Raw genomic sequence first — 20,625 nt, 5'->3', positions numbered from 1 at the left:
TGACAGTGTTGATGTGCTCTGCAGATGTAGAGAGAACATTTCCTTCATTTTAAGCTGATTCAGTCCTTTGTTTAAAAAAGTGTATCTGATTTAATTAGCAGAGTGTGAAGGAGAAAAGGAGAATTAGAGCCTAGACTTTGAGGTGGCAGGGCAACTTGACACCTGCATCACACAAAGTAAAACAGCCAAGCACCAGCTCAGGTTCCTGGGTCCTGGAGCTGGAATTGACTTATGCTGAATGTTGTAAACATTCATCTTGGAGGTGGTGGTATTTATAAAGTAAGCGATCATCTTGAACTGTTGCCAATCTTTGCATAGTCTGGTTTCCTGCCCAATATGAAGAAATTAGATGTGCAGATACTGGTCTTATAATCCTTATTCCTTCCTGGACGGCTTGACCTTTTTAGGAGCTAAGGGGTTATCCAGATCTTAATTTTCTGGTGGAAAACCTGTAATGCTCTTAATTAGTTTTTAGAATGCTAGCAGGCTTACTGTAATATAACACAATAATATAAACGTGCAGTTTAAAAGGTTTTTATTCTATGAGGACTGACAACAATGAAGGAAACATACTGCTTGCCTTGCCTGTCAAAATAATTCACATTCCACAAATGACTGGAGTTTTTAATTTATTAGTATTTTGGCATTTTCAGGTTTTGTAGCAGAATCCTTGCTTGTTTTTTAATTAGCATTATAAAATGTTTTTGAGTACTGCTAGCAGTAGTCTGCACAGTGAACATCACCATCCAGTTACAGAAGATGCCAGCAGGCTTGTTATTATGAAGATATTGAGGATAAAAGCATTTGCTATATAAGTAATTTATTAATATTTCTAAAGTAAATAGCTTTATCAACAAGGAAAAGGAAATCTTGAAAGGAATGTAATGCCTTCCTTCTGGGGCAGGGGGGAGGAAGAGGGAGGGAAGAAGCAGCTTCCATTGTGAAGTATTTTAGGTTTTTTTTTAACCTTTTGAGTATCTCTTTTCAGTACAACTACTGATGTTACATTATTTTTATATGTTATATTAAAGGTAATTTCTGTAGGAAGGTCATACAAAATGAGGCACTGGTCCCTGTGGGTACTGAGGGAAAAGGGAAATGTTTAGTATACTATAGTTTGTTTTATCAGGGAGACAGAATTTATACTCTTAAATATCCATTTGCAACACTGAAAATCAAATATATTTGCACTTTTTGTACTTCAATTTTAATCATACATTGGAGTTTTAATTATTGCCGTGTTTTCTAGTGCTTATGTTTCACTGATGGCATCACAATTGCTCCCATGCCACCAGCCCAGGACCACAAGCGATTAATGGACGGAGATGAAGGCCCTAACACTGGAGGGATGGGAGCTTATTCCCCAGCACCTCAGGTAAAAATGTATTGATAAGGAGACATTTCAGTGCAGCTGTACTACAGCTCTAGTATTGAAAGTATATGTGAATTTTTAGTTCCACCACGAGGAACAGGAGAGAGTGAGTCTTGTGGATGGGAAGAGTTGCTTGAGTTGAGTTGTTGAGAAGAGTACACAGTCAAGTCCTTAATAAATCTGTTTCTCTAAAGAGGAGGGTATTACTACTGCATTACTTTTAATTATAAAGGTGGAAGTGCTGTTATTTCTGCAACCTTGTATTTTGATTTGGTTTTGTGCTTGAAACCATGTTTTTATCTTGGGCCAAACTAAGCTAATGACAGATTTTTGCTGTGACTTAAGGTAGTTTGGTTTCTGTGTGGCAAGGAACTTCTGTTTGCAAAAGGACTTACTTTGCTTTCTCTTCACCTATGTCATGGTCAGTGATTTTTATTTTTTTCTTTCAAAAAAATATGGTGTTTGTTCCTCAGTAAAGCTATTCTTTTTATTTATTGAATAAAATTCAATCACTGATCGCTATACTTTCCAACTGTGATTTTGTCTTTGGGAGGCCTTATCTAAATTTAAGTGTCTGTGCAAATGGTTTGTTCCCGTGAAGGCAGTGGGATTGCTTGCAGATGTAGATCTAAGCATGGAAAAGTGTCTGAAGAAATGCAAACAGTTGTTTTAATGCTGTGGTATGTTGTCTGAGGAGAGAGAAATAGCATTAGCTTTTCATTGTATGAAATGTTTTGAAGTGACCATCCAAGTGTTCTGCTTGGCTCTTAAAAATGCTAGCCATCACAGTAGGAAAGATCATGCACTACCTTTTTACAAACACTGTTTTCTAATCCTGTTTTATTAGATTTCTAAAGATTTACTGCAGAAAATAAGAGACTCTGTTCTTCAGAAAACTGTTGATGGCATGAGGAAAGAAGGTGTCCCCTATTTTGGTATGTACAAAAGTCTGGGCTTTTTAATCATAAAGAGAAAGACATATTTTTTCACTTTGTCCTCTTTATGGGCCTAAGTTACACTGTAAGTTAAGGAAGATAACTTCGATTTTTTTTTTTTGAAACTGCGTTTGGTATCAGTGGCTTGTTTTAGAGTCCATTGAAATCAATGGATATATATTTTCATTAATGGTGGATAATCATCAAGTAAGGAGGAACAGAAAGGAAAACATTTGAAAATAAGCTGCAAAATTTTAACCACAACTATTTTTGCCTGGTTTATCTTTTTCTCAAGTGTTAACATCCTGCTTTTAAATGAGCACAGGTGTCATCCTTTTAAACAATATTATGAATAGATTCAAAAGAAATGATCTATGCAGCTGCTTAGATAGCTTTTTATAATTTTTTTTATTCTAGGTGTGCTTTACGCTGGATTAATGCTTACCAAAGATGGACCTAAAGTTCTTGAGTTTAACTGCAGATTTGGTGACCCAGAATGTCAGGTAAGTTATTTTGTGTGTAGATACAGTTTGGCATTATGGGAGGAAAAAAGTCTGTTACCATCTACCATTATTCCTAACTAACTTTCAGATCAAGAATTAGCTAATTGCACTGAGTTTTAAAGTATTTGGTTTGTTTATTCAAGACAGAAGTTCTGTTATGAAATGATTCTATTCCAGAGAAGATTTCAGCAGGTCATACTCGAATATGGGCTTTACAAGGGTAAGCTTGAGTGAAACTCAGCACTTTCCTATCTTTTCTGGAATGGAGTTGGATTGGTTTCGGTTTTTTACTTTAATAAAGAGGTGAACAATTCTTTTCCCCACTCCCTGTTGACAAATGGAACCAAACACTGAATTTCTATCCTTCAGAACAAAATAGGGTTCTTTGGTTTCTACCTTTTCCCCTCCACATGAGCAGTTCTTTTACCCACAGAAATTAACTTTAAGGAAGAGTATTTTTAAAGGTACATAGATCCTGCACAGTATGTATATATATGTGAAAATACAGTATATGAACATACTTATTTAATGTTATTTTTACAGTTACATTAGTATTTTTAAAAGCTCAGTGAAGAAAATGTAACAGCGTACATTGTTTTATATAATTTGCTAATCTGTGTTTTCGTAGGTAATTCTTCCACTGTTGAAAAGTGATTTGTATGAAGTTATGCAAGCAGTTATCAATAAAAAGTTGTCTAGTTCCATGCCAGTTTGGTTTGAAGACAGTGCAGCTGTGACAGTGGTCATGGCTAGCGAAGGATATCCAGGAACATATCCCAAGGGTTTGGAAATAACAGGTAAATATAGCAGGAGAAACTGGAAATCTGATTCCCCTCCTGCTCTCTCTCCTTTCTCTCTTTTGCTGGATGAAGGTGAGTCACTGTAACTCGGATTCATAGAAACTGTAGATCTGGTGGTTATGGGTCAGCAAGAGACAACTGAATTTTCACACTTTAGAGTTTACTGGTAATACACCTGTTGTGTTTTCAATTCTCTGTACTGTGTTAAGTTCTGTAGCATTTCTTTAATACGTGTTACAGTAAAGTAGTTCTGGGCTGATCACTAATTCTTACATAATCTTGATGCTGGTCTGTTTTGTGGTCTGTATGCCAGTGAAGTATAAAATCCAGCTGGAATTAGATGTTGTATGCAGATGTTTCAGCCAAATACCTCTTTCTGTGTCTCCGAGCATGCAACTAGCAGACTTGTCTTTCCTCAAAACGTAGTTTTTACAAATTTATTCCTATTTCCCATCATGATAACACTGAATTTGATTGTGGTTTCTAGACACAGTCAATAAGTGCTGAGTATCTATTAATTTGCGATTTAACAGAGAATGTTCTAATAAATTGATTTTTCCTGCATTTATTTTCTTAAACAACAATCACAGGACTTTCTAAGGCTAAGCAACTAGGACTGGAGGTGTTCCATGCAGGCACAGCCCTGAAGGATGGCAAAGTAGTGACTAGTGGAGGAAGAGTCCTTACAGTAACTGCTATTAAAGAGGATCTCATGACAGCACTGCAAGAAGCCAACAAGGGAGTAGCAGCCATATACTTCAAGGGTGCCATTTATAGAAAGGACATTGGTTATCGGGCTATAGCTTTCCTGAGACAATCCAGGTAGATATTTGAAATACTTGAAATGGAAATAACTGGTGTAAAAGGGACTTAAAGACATCACTAGTTTACATTAATAAACTGATGTTTATATTATCTGTAAATCTAGAAAGTTTTAACTACCATCCTTGTAAGCAATCTAAGCAAGACCAGCCAAGGAGGGAACAGGCTGATGGAGCTCTCATCCATGCTCTTACTCTCCCAAGTCTGAGTTAAACTACAGTGACAAGCATATAGGAATAACTTGTACTGTTGCTATCTGTTACGTCTGTGTTAGGGAAGGTGAACTTCTGGTTCTTGGGCTTTAAATCATAGCTTTTGCTCTAGGTTTGTATTGTCCAGAAGTCTATTATTAATATAATGAAATATATATGAAGAAAGTTTCATTATTCGTTCATTTTAGAGTTTTTAGAAATGGTTAAAATTATCTTGAAACACCTACCTTGTTGGCATATGTGTTTTAATGGAATAACTGGCTAACAATGTGGGTAGGATTTATTGCTCCTTCTTATTCTTATGTCTTTTATTGTCACAGTATTCAGTTTAACAGTCTTGAGATTATATGGGTGCAGGTTTTTTTTTAAAGCAGTGTGTCCAGCTGTCTCTCTAATGGTATTACTAATGGTAAGAACTTCTTACAGGTTTTTAGACTAATTTTTACCTAATACAAAGCATATCTTCCTGCCTATGCTCCAGTTAGCTCAAAACATAACTTTCGATAACAGGTGTTTTTGAGGTCTATGAAGTATATTAGTAAGAGCTCCATTTTTGCTGACAGCGTATACTGATTAGTATATTGTAAAATTATGATCAATAAACTTACTAAATGAACAAGGGTGTTTGTATTTAGTGTTCTTTCTCTCTCAAGTACTGTGCATCTTTTGAGAAATTTATGTGAAAATATGTAATTGGTATCTGTATTGTAGAAAAAGGTCAGGTCAGTGTGTGTGAGGCAAGAGAGTAAGGTACTTTACATTATAAGGTTCTTGAAAACACTTGAGTTCAGTGGCCATAATCAGCAAGTTTCTTGACTGGAGTGCCTGTATGCTGGGAGGATCCCTGGCTTATGAAGGAGACTCCTGGGACCTGTTTACAATCAGTGCCTGTTTCACTGCCCTTGAGTCTGTACCAACTTTTGCTCAGACGTCCCGAAATTGGAAAAACAGGCAGTCAGGCACATTTCACTGTGGACTCTGTGTTGCACATGCTTAAGGAAGGGTGATGGTTGGCTCTGTAAGTTTGAGGATGCACCTTCTCTTGGCACTTAGCAGGATTTGAGTCCTATGCATTTCACACTTCATGAAAATATCCAAATATTTATTTAATAAAATATGTTTAAGAAAATCTGAAGAATTAAAGATTCATTTAAAGAATCAAGGTAAATACCATGCTTTTAAAAATAAAGTGAAAATATGGTGAATATTTACCATGTTCAGACTGAAAGGGCCTGACTTTGGTCTCTTACCACAGGCTAGTATTTCCTTGAGTCTTACTCACAGGCTGAACAGCTGCTTCTTATGATTATTTTCCTCTTGCAGATTTTTGAGCAGTGATACGTGTGTGCAGATACCTTTGTATTTTCCTGGTAGCGCCACTCTTTGGCCAGCTGTTTTGCTGTATTTGTCCTTGTTAATCAACAGCGTGTTTCACCCTCAGCATTTAAACTTAACGCTGAACCACATCAATAAGAGACCTAAAATAGGTATGAACCTAAAATAGGAATGCAGCAGGTAGCCTGGTTCATGCCACTCACAGCATAGAAATAACAGTCGCTTAACTGGAGCGAGATATGTTTGGTACAAGTAGTGATGAAAAGTCATTAACTCACTATCTCCAAAATGAAAAGGTTCTTCTGTAAATATGGGATGGTACTTAACGTCCCCAGTCTGTCGTATGGACAGACACCACTTAGTACTAAGTGTGTTTTCTCTGTTGTATGGCTGTATATAAAAAACCACCTGGAGCTTATAGACGTTTCTTTCCAGATTTCTGAAATGGACCTCAGGGACATAGGTCTTTTAAAATAAACTTTAAAATATATACTTTAATAGAAATTCCATTTAAGCAAAAAAGATGTGTTGCTTGTTTTGTGATGGTATCATTCCAGGTGATAAGGAGAGGCAACCTTTAAGCTACAGTTGTAAATGTCAAAGTATCATAGAGGACTATTGATTTATGCGATAATTCTGTTTTGAAAAGCTAACTTGAGCTTGATCCTGCACAGTGCTGAGGTGTTCTGATTCAGCAGTGCATTTTTGTATACATTTTGGTTTGAGCATAGGAACTATACTACAGATACCTCAGTACCCAGGCCAGGGATTTGAACCTTGCAAAATCAGATCCATTAGTCCACTTACTTTACCTTGTTGATGTTTTTTTTTCATTTGGTTGGGTTTTATCTTGGTATTTGACTGGATGATGTATGATACTGATGCTCTGATGCTGTCTTCAAGATACCTGGAACTATTTGGAAAATGCTTATGGCAGACTGTCTGTGGTACAAATCCATGAAGTTTTGTTCCTTAGTTATAATACTCCCTATCTTCAGGTATATGTGTGAGATCAGGTTCCAAACAGGAAAAAAAAATAACCTTTGAACTATTGAACTTGCCTGAAATGAGTACTGCAATACTTAGAAATGTTTTTATATGAGCAAAGTTACTGTACGTGTGGGAAAATGGTGGTACTTGACAGCAGAATAGGATTCTAAATGGTTAATGCCCATAATGATGCAATGATGTAAAGAAGTAAATATTTTTAAATATATGTTTATGCATTTAGTTATCAATTGCCGTTAACATTTTTAACGTTCTTTCAGAGGCCTGACTTACAAAAACAGTGGGGTAGACATTGCAGCAGGGAATACTTTGGTTCAGAAAATTAAACCCCTAGCTGCAGCCACATCGAGGTCAGGTAAGACTTGTATCTTCTCCTCTTATTTCAGTCAGTTCATGGCAAGCAATAAAGCTTATAATTTGATCTTGATATGAAAGCTCATATTTATGTGTTCTGTGTGTTTCTAGCTTACACAAGAAGTCTGCAGTAAGCAAATGCCTGTGATTTCTTCAAAACTTACTTCGTTAAATTTACAGATTTGCTTCCCAAAATGACTAATCTATATCTCCTGAATGTTATGAATGATAGAGCATAGAGTTAAGCACTCTAAAAGGATAAATGCAAGCAGAAATCCTACAATTTAGTGCTATTTTTGATTACATGGATTATTATTTCTTGCAGAGTGAACTAGAGTTTTTGTAGATGGATGTTTAGAAAAGCGTACAAGATGTAGACTTCCTCAGAGACAGTAATACTTTAGATAGATATGGAAGACACATCTTTTGCTTGGTTAAAACAGAATCAATTAATCCTTTTTTTGTTGTGATCTCAGGCACATCTTGCACTAGCAGGTCCTTGTAATTCTCTTGATAGATTTAAAATATCATTAATTTCTGAAATAACCCTTTTACTTCAAATTAACTGATAACCTTCAAATAATGTCAGAAAAACATAGAGAGAAAAATATAAATACATATACACACACTAGTAAAGCTAATAATTTCTTATCATGCACAGTATTTTTCACTTATGCTTGTTTCACTTCTAGGATTTAACCAATTTTAGTTTTCAGGTTACCATACTTACCTATCACAACCAATTTTAGGAACAAGGAGTCTTAATATGCTGTAAGTAGCAGTATTAACAAAGAGATAAATTTCAGTTGGAAAATGCCTAGTTATCACCTGTTCCCAGGAGGCAGTGGGCTTCAGTCTGTTACCACAATTCCTTTTCTGTTTTTTGGAAAAATACTAAGTGCAAGTGTGAAATATATCAGTCACAGTGATTATTGAATGTTCAATCAAAAAGCTTTGGATTATTAGCCTTAAGTAATAACGAAGAAAAAAGACAAAGCAAACGTAAGAAGATTAGGAGCTCCTGTGCCTCTGTGAAGAGGCTCTAAATGTCAGAGAAGTTTCCTGGTGACAAAGCAAAGTCATGTTGACAAACATCGGAGAGAATTTGTGTTGGAGATCCTGGAGAAACCCATGAAAGTAAAAAATGATTATTTTTTCCTGTTTTCTGGCTGGCAGGCTGCAATGCAGAACTTGGAGGATTTGCTGGCCTCTTTGATTTGAAAGCAGCTGGTTACAAAGATCCGATCTTGGTATCTGGAACTGATGGTGTTGGCACAAAACTCAAGGTAATATGAAAATTTATGTAAAGGAAGGAAAATAGCACAGAAGGGAAAACGTTTTAACAGAAAATATCAGTTGTCTTCTAGAAATAGCTATTTGTCTTTCTAAAAAGGCAATGAAAAATAAAATTGCCTTCCTTTAGGCAAAAAAAATCAAGAATACATTTGACTTCTGGCATGTAAATAACCATACTTGAAATGATGCTTCAAATAACTAATTTTTAATCTTAATTATGTAATCAGGGACTCCATTAAGGTAGAATCTCCACCCTCAAAAAGATTACTCATGGGGAAAAACATTTAATTATACGGTTGCTATTGTGTTTATGCAAACTGCAATGAAGCCCTTTCCAGTTCAATCCCTTTCCATAAAGTGCCTTTTGTACTTGTCAATTAAGGAAGTAACAGTTCCTAAAATGAAATGTTAGGAGAGGCTCACAGCCATGATAATAAATTAGGCTGCTCCTCAAAAAGCATCTAGAGGAACAGCATGATTTCAATCCTCTTCCATTGCAGACTCTCTGTTTGTGATTCAGTTTCTCGAAGCTAACCAACAGGTTCTCTCGCTGTGTTTTGCAGATTGCACAAGTGTGTAAGAAACATGACACCATAGGTCAGGACCTGGTTGCCATGTGTGTCAATGACATCTTGGCTCAAGGAGCAGAGCCCCTCTTCTTCCTCGACTATTTTGCCTGTGGCAAACTTGATGTTGAAGTGGCTCAGGGTGTCATTGCAGGAATAGCTGAAGCCTGCAAAAAAGCAGGATGTGCTCTTTTGGGTAAGAACACTCTTCTTTGAAGGATATGAAAAATCTTATCCAATATCTTTATAATTGGTTTTAATGTGTTTGTTTTCTTACTCTGTTGAAGAATCTTAGAAAAAAACCCCAAAGCATCACATGTCTTTGTTTTCAGAGGACATAATCTCTACCCACTTAAAGGAGACAGTACAAATGATGCCATTAGCTCAGGAACTTGCACATAAATGTTCATATTCATTTATTTTCATTTGACTTTGCAACTCTAACAGCTACCTAGAAAACTAGCAATTTGTGTATTTTAATTCTTTGTATTTTTCAAGTAAATTTTAAAACATGCCAAATAGGTTTGTTTATTTTTATCCTTTATCCTGAAGGAAATCCTCAAGCTTTCCTCTAGAAACAAGATTTATATGCGTCACTGTGCATGCACATGTCCTTCTGTGTGTACATAACTAAACTTCGAACCTTTTAGCTGATTTTAACAAAACTGGACAGGAAAGGTAAAGATCTCTCAGTTGTGTTCCCACAAGCTTCATAAAACTAGAAGGCCTGAGAATGTTTTTAAGAATGCAACAAAAGCTTCAGCTGGAGCTCACTACTTCGGATACAGAAGTTAACCACAAGACAGAAACATAAAAGAAACCAGGTTTTGTTAGTTATAAAACTAATACCAAAATTATTTGTCTAGTGAAGACTTGCTGAAGGTTTATTTCACCAAGATGTTAGGACTCAAATTTAAACATTTTCCTTTTCAGACTTATAATACGAGTACTTAATACATTTTACTAACAAATTGTATATGTATTCTGGTATACAGTAATCTAGTTATCCATGAAAATGATACAGTATTTCATGTATTGAATCTTTAGTTTACATACATAAAGCTTAAAATACAGCTTTAACGCTGTTCAACTCAATAAAAATATCTCTAGGTCAGTGAAAAATACATTCTTTTGTATAAGTCTTTAGTTTAGAAAAGAAGTACAACACAGGGTTAAATTTTAAAGCAACGAAACCCAGAAGTTCAGTTTGTTCACATAGGTTGTTTTTTTCCTTCTTTTTATATAAAAACAGACATGGAGAATTACCATGATTTTTCAAAAAAGACCTTTAAATTGACACTACAACTGACAGTTCAAGTGTCTTACTTTAGGTACCATTTTATAACTGGTAATACAGTAATTCTGTCCTTTTTTCCAGTTCTGTAAGAAAGTTGGTAACAGAAGTCTTTCCTAAGTGGGAGTGTGTCATTTTGAGGTAGTTTGCAAGCTTTGACCAAGAGGCTATTCATGTTCTCATTTAATTTCTTCTGCATGAACAGTTAGCTTTACATTTGTCTTAAGGTGTTCTCTCAGTTTATCAAATATAATCAAACAATTCATACTTCAGCCTAAGTACATGTTATGTTAAATCTTGCTATGAAATTTCAAGATTTTATTCCCAATTGGAAGACTTTATAACTACAAAGGGCTTTGGGTGTTGTAAAATTTATTATCGGACTTTCAGACTGCACTCTAATGAGGTCAGCCAGATAAAACATAGTTTTCAGGACAAAGCAAGAAGATGTTCTAATAATCAGGATATAAGTTAATAGCCTAGACAACAGTTCAGCTGCATGGATGGGTAGGACAGGCCCTCTTTTACAGTGTTCTCCCAAAACAGTCTATAAACCTCAGATGTTCAAAGTTGGTGTGATAATGATGGCCAGGCCGTGGGCAGGAGTGTCGGGCAAGATAGCGCTATATACAAAATCGTCATGAAGGCAAGACTAATAGCTGTGTGGTTCCTTTGATGCTCTTGTATGAATGTCTTGGTATCTCTTGCACCTTGTAGGTTTTTCATGGAGAATATTAAGCCTGGCAGAAATTTGGAGATATGAACAATTAAATATATGCTTTGTTTTTAAAATGTGAATGCACAGTGATTTGGTACTGGTTGTCAGAGTGAAAGAGGAAGTGTCCTTTCCCAGTCTGCTCTTGCTTGTTCAGTTGAAGGGCCTGTATTAAACACGTTTTTAATTATTTTTAATGTTTATTTATCCAATTAAAAAACCTAATCTGTTAATGCCTTATGAGTTTAAAACTTTGAAAAATTGCATGCCTACGGGTCCCACTGGTTTTCCAACACCCCCTTTCTGTTTCTTTTGGGTTCCCACAGGAGGAGAAACTGCTGAAATGCCAGGCATGTATCTACCTGGAGAGTATGACCTGGCTGGTTTTGCTGTTGGTGCAGTGGAGCGAGGGCAGATGCTGCCCCAGCTGGAGACAATTGCTGATGGAGATCTGGTTATTGGAGTAGCTTCGTCTGGGGTTCACAGCAATGGGTACAGCCTTGTGAGGAAGATTGTGGAAAAGTCATCGTTTGATTTCTCTTCTCCAGTTGGTGTCTCCGGTGATCAGACATTAGGTACCACTGATAATGTAGTTTCTTGCATTATAACTTGAACTTCTGAACATCACACTATCGTTTTATCTGTGCCTTTGCTTTTGTAACTTTTCTAAGGTGCTAGAAAAATTATTCCGTTATTTGACATGTTCTCATCTTGTTTTTTCCTGTGAATCACATATGCAGGAAAGAAACTAAGGGAGGGGGATAAATGACAAATTGTATGTTAAAAAAGGTAGATAGAACATTGTGTTTTTCTCCCTGGTACAATGCTCATTAGATTCCAGCAAATTAATATTTTGAGATTTCCTCAATTTAGTATTGATTAACATTTCTTTCTGTGCCGTAACTGGTCTTCTTTCATCTCTTTCCATTTACAGGAGATCTCTTGTTAACCCCAACTAAAATCTACAGTAAGACTCTGTTGCCTGTCCTTCGCTCAGGCCATGTGAAAGCCTATGCCCACATCACTGGAGGGGGCTTGCTGGAAAACATCCCCAGAGTTCTCCCAGAGTCCTTTGGTGTCGTTTTAGGTGAGGTAAAAAGACAAGCTGTGGAAACAGCCTCATGTTAATATGGACTGATGTGCAAGCCTGTGTACATGGGGCCATGTCAGCTGACTTGTGCTGTAAGAGGTGGACTTGTCTGTCTAGAAATGTTTGCTGAACCTGAGCCAGACAAAACACTTTGTAGTCTTAAGACTGCTACCCATCAAATTAACTTCCCCTGAAGGTGTTTTGGTTTGGATTTTCTAGGAAACTTTTTCCATGCTTGCAAAAATAAAACAACTTTAAAAGCAATCCAAAATGAGCTGTCATCATTTGCAATAACCTACAGAATTATTGCTAATTAAATGATATTCACAAAGTCTTCAGCATTCAGATATGTTTAATAGCTCAAGTACATCTCGTACTATTCAACATACCTTAATTAATCCTCATCATGAGCTCATCAGGTATGCTAGAAAGAGTATTTCACTTAGGGGGAAAGTGTAGTATGGAAAGGCAAATGACTTGCTAGAGGTTATGCAGTGTTCATTGGGTTGTAGAATAAATATTTATTTTAATAATTTAATAAATAAATATAGAACTAATATTGAGTTTTGCACTCCAGAACTGCATGTAAATCGTTCTCCCACTTGTCCACAGTGGACACTAGTATAGGTAGATGGGGATAACACCATTTTAAAGATAACATAACAAGAAGGAAGCTTATTGTTTTTGGAATTCCTTTGCAGTGGCTTGTCCAGAAGCATTTCTCATGCTGCTGTAAATCATTCTTACCTTGTTGGAATTGGGTGCAGTGTGAGACTGTTGTGACAGTTTTTAAGGCTATTGTTTTGGTACAATAGTTTCTCTAGAAGCAGAGTTGTCACCTTTGAGAAGAGTATTTTCCAAAGACTGCCTCAAAGCCCATTTTGGATTACTGATTAATGTATTGCAGTGGAACAATATGATTAATTTCCTCCCAGAGTGACACTTCCTTCTATTCCCAAGTCTTGTTCAGTGAGGAAGGAAAAAACATCGTGTTTCCATGCATGGAAGCTGATTTCACTCAACTTAATGCTGCTGTGGGACTCTGTCTGTGCTTTCCATCCAGATCTTGATACTCTAATAATTGTAGTATTTGTCCATTGGTAGTGATTGCCACGCTTCATTTGTATTTTCAATTTTCTTCAGATGCTCTTACCTGGAAGATTCCTGAAATCTTTTGCTGGCTCCATAAAGAAGGGAACCTCTCTGAAGAGGAAATGACTCGCACATTTAATTGTGGGATTGGTGCTGTCTTGGTAGTTCAGAAGGAGCTAGCTCAGCAGGTCCTCAAGGACATACAGAGACACGAGGCAGCCTGGCTGATTGGGAAAGTTGTCTCCCTGCAAAAAGGTTATTAAATTTTTATTTTCCTTAAAAAAAAATGCAGAGCTAAACTCCTTAGCTGGTGAGTCTCCATGGAGGTTAGCTGAAAATCTCTTAACTGAAACTTCCATGCTTTTTTGCACAGCATATTAGAATGACAGTCCTTACAACTTCTTAGTCCATAGAACACGTGCTTAGCAATGTGAGATGTCACCAGAACTATAAATAATTAATGAGAAGTAAAGCAGTGCCATTAATCTCTTTTCATGGGAACTTTTCTCTCTGTTTCTCCTTTTATTTACATTTTGTTTTGTTGTTGTTGGTTTTTTTCCTCTATGTGTTCAGGCTCTGCCCATGTTAAAGTCCATAATCTGCTTCGAGCCTTGCAAGCCAATAGGTCACTGTCTCTGCACAGTCATATCCAAGGCAAAATCCAAACAAACAAAGTGAAGGTTGCTGTCCTTATCTCTGGAACAGGTGAGAGTTATATTCTTTCCTACAGTGTAAGACAGACTATTGAAAAAGGAACTTCAGCTCAAATTTAAAATCTCTTAAGTCCCTGCAATTCTCCATGGAGGCTCTGGTAGGCTTCTAACAGGCCTTCAGTAACAGGCAGAATATATTTTGATTAGTTTCAGTAACAAACGGAATGATCTTTAACCTCTTCTGCAAACTGATAATGAATTGCATCTATGTTCATATTATCTAGAAATTTCTGCACATCTCCAGATTCAGGTAACCACTGTGTTGCACTACAGGGACAACAGCATTATTTTGCAAAAATATCAGAATTTCTTCTTGCCATATAGGTACTCCTAGGGTTTCCAGTATTCTCACTTGCTAAGAAGTAGACCATCATTCCAATTCCATAAATTGCAGTTTAAAAATGTAATTGCTAGTAAAAGCCCTGTAGCCTCCAGCTGTCAAATTCAGGTCCCAGTAAGATCAATTAAAATAGGACTATTGTTAATGGGTTTTAGATTGGGTCTCACCCACATTGCTGCTTATTTAAAACCTATTCTAGTTGTTAACTGTATTTATTGTCCAGGAACAACTTGATATTCATGAATAGTTTTTTCACTTATAGGCACAAACCTGGAAGCCCTCATAAATAGCACAAAGAAGCCTACCAGTTTTGCACAAATAGTTCTTGTTGTTTCTAACAAAGCTGGTGTGGAGGGGTTAAGGAAAGCTGAAAGAGCTGGTATTTCTACAAGGGTAAGTATTTCTCATCTTTTTAAAATTAGCCATCATTATCTCTGACTGTAGCAGGAAGGTACTGTGAGATAGTGAGTTTTGCTAGGGTAGGAGATGGTTTGATAAGGCCTTAGCTTTTCTTTTTTGGTCTGTCCTGAACTTGGGCCTTTGGGCAAACTACCTAACATGGGAAGCAAAGTACTTCCTTTTTTCCTTCTCAGAAATGCTGCCAGCAATCCTGATGGTTTTGGGAGCAGTCATTATATTAAACCAACGCAAAACTTTCACAGTTAGAATTTAAACTTTGCCATTTATTTAGCTGCAGTGCATTTATGCTAAAGTAACAAGCTATTTTATCTGAATTTAATTTTAAAATTACATGCTGAACAGACATGGTAGTTCATTTGAAAGAAACAGAGAGGTCAAACTCAGTGGGACCTTCCACTGACTCCCTGGGCATTGCTTCAGGCTCTCCAGGATTCATTCAAAACAAACTGTTCCTCTTAGTGTCACTAGACCTAGCGCTGCATTGCTTTGCCCTTTGTGCAGTCATTTGTATTACAGATGTGAAATGTTACTGTTCTGACTTAGGAGCATTTTACAGTCACATTTCACTGATAATTACAGACACAGGGAAGATCTGGGCCCAGTGCAAGCTTTGTTATTAACTTGAATAATAGCAGGATCTGAATGTTAGTGCTGCTGTCTCTTATTTGGGAGTACACAAAGATCACAAGTAAAATATGTCCATGGTACGCAGGGGAAGAACAAACATATAATGAGGAAAAAATTATAGTCTGGGAGAGCTGATGGTCTCAGTGGTTAAGATGGAGAGTGAATGGTGAAACAGGCACTGAGGAGTACCTGCTGTGCCAGTTACTACCAGGTAGCTCCTGGCAAAGTTCAGCCCAGTCTTGAGCTGGGCTCTGTTCCTAGTGCCCTCTGCCACCTTTTCACCTAACCCGTTCTGTTATTCAAAACTAGTGTGGTAAACCTGGTAGGGATTAACAGGCACTTTTATTTAAAAGACTGTGGATGTTTTAAGTTATGTAGCACTGCCTTCTTCCTGCTTAAATTAGGGGATGTATCCTGGATGACAAATACATAACTCAAGTATATTGACCTTATGTGGCAGGGGCTGTTTCAGGAGTTTGCGATTAGCCTTTCTTTCAAGGTTTTGTGTTACAATTTTCAGCAAGATTCAACAGCTTACAGCTATCAGAGGCCTTAAATTGTTTGGAATCATTGCAAGGCTTTAGGTTGTCTTAATGACCTACATTTGTAGGTTGTTAAATTGTGTCAGAATGCTGGGGCCTGCAGCTATGGGCCAATTAAAAAAAAATTCTTGTTTATTCTGATGATTGCTCTTTGGGAATAGGAATAAAGACTGCACGTTTGGCTGTTAGCTGCATGCATTCATGAAATGTTCTTGCTGTGGATGTGCACCCAACCTGAGCCACATGTGGAGATTTGCTTGTTTTTTATTACTCCAGGGTACCATTTCACTGTGCTCTTAGGGCTTTTAGATTAAATTGACAGTGTCCAAATTTCTTTGTCTTTTGGGTTATCACAGGTTATTGACCATAAATTGTACGAAAGTCGCACTGAATTTGACAGTGCAGTTGACAAAGTCCTTGAAGAATTCTCAGTTGAACTGATCTGTCTGGCTGGATTTATGCGAATACTGTCAGGTCCTTTTGTCAAAAAATGGGAAGGTAAGCACAGCATAGCAGTGTATGCATTTTAAAAAAAATGATTTTATAGCTTATCCTCAGGAAAAAAAATGGGAAAAATATAGAAAAGGGACCATGTTATTTCTAGGTTTGCAGGAAACTAGAGTGTTCCCATCTTGTGAGGAAAAGGATGAAAAAGAGAAAGGCTGTATTTTTCCCCTTCCCCCTATAATTTCTGCAGAGATTCAAGGAAGCCAAGGGAAAATACAGATCTTGTAGTCTTTGATTTATTAGAAAATATTTTACAATAAGGCTGTGAAGACTTTAGACCTCTGCATATGTTATGTGCAGGGCAAATTGTTGCCTAGGCAGTAGATGTTGTTTGGGGAGAGGTGAGCCTCCAGCCACTGAGAATTCCTTCTCTGCTTTGGCTGCATATAAAACTGCAAAACTGGCCAGCACTATCCAGTTCCTGTTAAGAAGACCTTGCTAGTCCTCTGGTCTCGAATCCCAGGAGCTGTCTGAATCCAAGGGTGGCACGTTTCACAGGCAGATTCAGCTCTTGTTTGTCCAGAGTGTTCACAGTGTCTCCATTCTGGTCATCTACGATTTTTCCAGGTCTTTGTTAGAGGCAGCCTACTTCACCTCTGCCTACTCTGCTCTCCCTCCCCTAGTTGTTACATTCCTCTTCTTATCTCTTATTGTTTTGTTTAGGGAGTCCTGAATCACACACAGGCAGCTGCTCTTCTCACTGTTTGCGCTGCTTTGGATTCAGTCACGGTTACTTAAACTACTTCTTGCTTATACCAGTTACAGGCTGGTCAGCCAACGCATTGCAGCTTTCTGGGCGGCCTTTGTTTTTCACATGGTGACTTTTGAGCTAGCTGGGTGTGTCTGTCACACAGGCCTTTTACACCTGAACTGCTTTTCAAACCTCTTTAAAATCAGGGGAGTAAACAGGCATTCCTAGGAGGCAATTCGTTTTATGCTATTTCTGTCAGCTAAAGTAAGTCAGATGAACTCTTTTTGGTTTTTTCCATTCATTACAGAGTCCAGAAGATGAAGGTGTTGGATGTCTGGTGTAGACAGCTGTAGTTAGGAGAGAGGAATCCCTCACTGCAAGAGATGTGTATTGAGTAGAGTATTTGTGTAGAGGATAGAAAAGAGCTTTCTCTGGTGCAGAGATCTTGTGCAAATGAAGGATGAGCTTAACTCCCACTCATGTAGGGAGGACTTCCAGTACTGATGATTGCCCTGCACACTGCAGGATTTGTTACATATTTGACTGCCCTGGGAGCAAAAGAAAATATTTTCTTCGGTACAGGATGGGTAACTCATTTTTTAGATGTCCAGAACTGAGCTTGAAAATAGATACCTACCTGAGCTCTGACCAAGGGTATGCTTCAGCTAGGTCTTAGATATGAGCTCAAACATTCAGTTCAGCTCAGGGATCTGTGCCAGCTAACAGGAGCCTGCTGTAAAACTCTGACCCAGACATGCCTAGGCACTGACTACCCTAAATTACCCATGGGTAATCAATTCTTGCTGCTGCTCTCTTAAAAGCTGTTACGTTTTCTTTCTTTTGCAGTCACGAGGACGTAGTGTGAAGTTAGTTGTGAAACTCTTGCTTAACGGCCCTGAAATGTTAATTTTGGATCTTAAAATAAAGGACACATGATAACTAAAACAAAGCCAAGCAAACAGAAAGCCACATTCCTTTAGAGCCGTTTCTGGTAGAACGTAACGAGAAACTGAGGAAACTCAGAAGTGCAGAGCGTTGTTTCCAGCTCACTGTCCCCAGTACCTTTTCACTCAGGCAGCAGACAGGGAGATGCTGATGCTTAAAAAGGGGTATTTTTGAGATACAATACACATCTGAGATATTGTTGAAGATCAGTTGATACATTGACCTCTTTAAGTTGCATAGGTCAGTATCTGCACAAGTTATTGCAGTGAGAGTGCGGGTTTCATATGGTGCTGCCAGAAATGGCCTTCACTGCACATTATGAAATCATAAGCCTCTATTTTGGTACACTGCTGCCTCCGCCAGCGTATGTCAGCTCAGTCTCGCTGCTTGGCATTTAGGTGGTGTTCAATGAATCCTGATGACATACAGTCTTCCTAAACAGGAGGCATGCAGAGACAGCGTGGGTGTAGCATACTGTGGTATAAATAGTATTGATGGCCACTTTTTTTTTTATCCTGTAAGGCTTTGTACTGAATCCAAGAGAAGATCTAGGGCTGTCAGGCACCTTTTGACTTCACTCTGGTTCAGAATGGGCAGGAAGAGTTGTCACAGACATATTAGAAGCAGACGGGGAAGTCTGGCAGAAGAAAGAAGGTTTTCTTACCGTTTAACCATCGCATTGCTGTAGTGGTGAGACCCTGAGGTCATGGGCAGCCACTCTCACTTACTGTACGTCTGGGTAGGAACTCAGGTATATGCTTTCTCTTTTAAGGGCAATGTATGGTACAGGCTTCCCAGGGTTACAGCCACGGTCACACCTGGTTGAGCATTAGAGGTTACCTTCAGGATCCCCCAGCCAGATTTCTGTGTGGAAAGTAGCAGTGGTAGACAGGTGCTTTTCAGAAGGGCAGAGAGAAGGGCTCCTATGTGAGCAGCTGTTGTCTTTTATTAAGCCGAAACAGGTGTGGAGGAAAAGTCCAGGCTAAAGAATTTTTGCCTTGTCATGGGAGCGGTGAGTGGGGGTGGAGTGTCTGTTACATCATTTTAAACTGCACCAAGTTTCTTCTGGGTGCTGAGTTTGTAAGAAGGAGGATTGTGCTTGTGATCAAAGAAGAGAAGAACAACATGCTGAGGGAAAGGACAGCTACATCAAAAAACTAATTATTATTAGTCACTGGAGAAATATGCTTTAGCCACGCAATTAATTATAACTGATTGCTGTCTTGATTTTTCTGAAATAGTGAGACATTCTGAAATGCTTTGGGTTGGTTCTCTGTCACTGTCATCAAAAAGTGAGCATATGTGAAAGTCATGAAGAATCTTTTTCACAGATTTTTTGTTCTTCTGTTGATTATGGTACATGGAACACTCTGGTAAGGCTGAATGCTGTAAGTAATGCCTCACAATTTTACAGGAAAAATACTGAACATCCACCCGTCTCTACTGCCTTCTTTTAAGGGAGCAAATGCCCACAAATTGGTGTTACAAGCTGGAGTCCGAGTCACAGGCTGTACTGTACACTTTGTAGCTGTAAGTACTTCCTTCTCCCTCCCTTTACAATTTATTAGTCTTAAGATTTTCACCTCAGAGCTTGCTTGAACACCATTATACTATCACATTTGATTACCTTTTCTCCTTTGTTCATAACATTATTAGACAATACAGTGCTTTAGTTTGCTGTCCCTGGAAAAGCAACTGGAGATGAATAATCTATACAATAGTTTAAGCTTCACCTAGGTTAACTTCTTCCCTGAACATCCTACTGCTGCCTTCCATCAGTTGGAGTGGATGTACTAATTCCTATAAGGCCTTGGCTAACCCAAAATATTTACACAGCACCAACAACTTAGATTTTATCAGACAACCTCCTTATTTGTTGCTCAAAAGAGAAAAAATAAAAAAACAAAATGACACTAGAAATGATACAAGAAGCTTAGTTTTCTTAGGAAATAATCCCGTGTTTGTGGGAAAAGAAAAAAACTTGGCAATTTATGTTAATCAAAAACTAAGAAAACAAAAGCCAGAGATCTCTTGACTTGGAAGGTGCACATTTTTATCAGTTCAGGGAGCATTTTTTCCCATCTTGTTCAGTTCTCAGGCTTGACAGTAACCGTTCTCCCTTCCTCTGCTGCATTCTTCAGATTATCTTCCCCTTTTCCACTGCTCCTGAAATCTGTTCTCATGTTTTTTCCTTGATCTTGGAAAAAGACAAAAGCTATTTTTCCAGATAGAAGGAAAAATTGCATTCCTTTCTTCATGATACGACTTAAGAGTTTCTTCTATGTGTGGCAGTGTACTGAGAAACAATAACTAAACAGCAGGGATCTGCCTCATTAATATGCAAAAGAAAGATCTGCTGGGTCCTCTAGTCCGGCTCTGTGCCCAGGCTTGGCTAATTCACTCTTCTGAAATGAAATGTCATTGTTTTGTCCAATTTAGCCCATCA

At 37.8% G+C, this 20,625-nt stretch overlaps 1 protein-coding gene across 2 annotated transcripts in view; it reads left to right on the top strand.

The window, feature by feature from the left end:
• GART (phosphoribosylglycinamide formyltransferase, phosphoribosylglycinamide synthetase, phosphoribosylaminoimidazole synthetase) overlaps positions 1 to 20,625 on the top strand; it is a 39,262-nt gene that overhangs the window by 16,945 nt on the left and 1,692 nt on the right. For both annotated transcript variants that reach the window (XM_056327418.1, XM_056327417.1), the window contains exons 7-21: positions 1,250 to 1,375; positions 2,220 to 2,307; positions 2,725 to 2,810; positions 3,439 to 3,607; positions 4,201 to 4,432; positions 7,248 to 7,342; positions 8,518 to 8,627; positions 9,201 to 9,399; positions 11,539 to 11,787; positions 12,147 to 12,299; positions 13,446 to 13,649; positions 13,968 to 14,099; positions 14,710 to 14,840; positions 16,393 to 16,534; positions 19,594 to 19,709. In XM_056327418.1, coding sequence (XP_056183393.1) covers positions 1,250 to 1,375; positions 2,220 to 2,307; positions 2,725 to 2,810; positions 3,439 to 3,607; positions 4,201 to 4,432; positions 7,248 to 7,342; positions 8,518 to 8,627; positions 9,201 to 9,399; positions 11,539 to 11,787; positions 12,147 to 12,299; positions 13,446 to 13,649; positions 13,968 to 14,099; positions 14,710 to 14,840; positions 16,393 to 16,534; positions 19,594 to 19,709 — 2,232 coding nt within the window. The remainder of the gene's footprint in view (positions 1 to 1,249; positions 1,376 to 2,219; positions 2,308 to 2,724; positions 2,811 to 3,438; positions 3,608 to 4,200; positions 4,433 to 7,247; positions 7,343 to 8,517; positions 8,628 to 9,200; positions 9,400 to 11,538; positions 11,788 to 12,146; positions 12,300 to 13,445; positions 13,650 to 13,967; positions 14,100 to 14,709; positions 14,841 to 16,392; positions 16,535 to 19,593; positions 19,710 to 20,625) is intronic.

Source organism: Falco biarmicus, chromosome 2, assembly GCF_023638135.1.
Source record: "Falco biarmicus isolate bFalBia1 chromosome 2, bFalBia1.pri, whole genome shotgun sequence".
Taxonomy (NCBI): Eukaryota; Metazoa; Chordata; class Aves; order Falconiformes; family Falconidae; genus Falco; species Falco biarmicus.
Note: the sequence above shows the minus strand (reverse complement) of the source record. Positions and strands in the feature narration are given on the sequence as shown.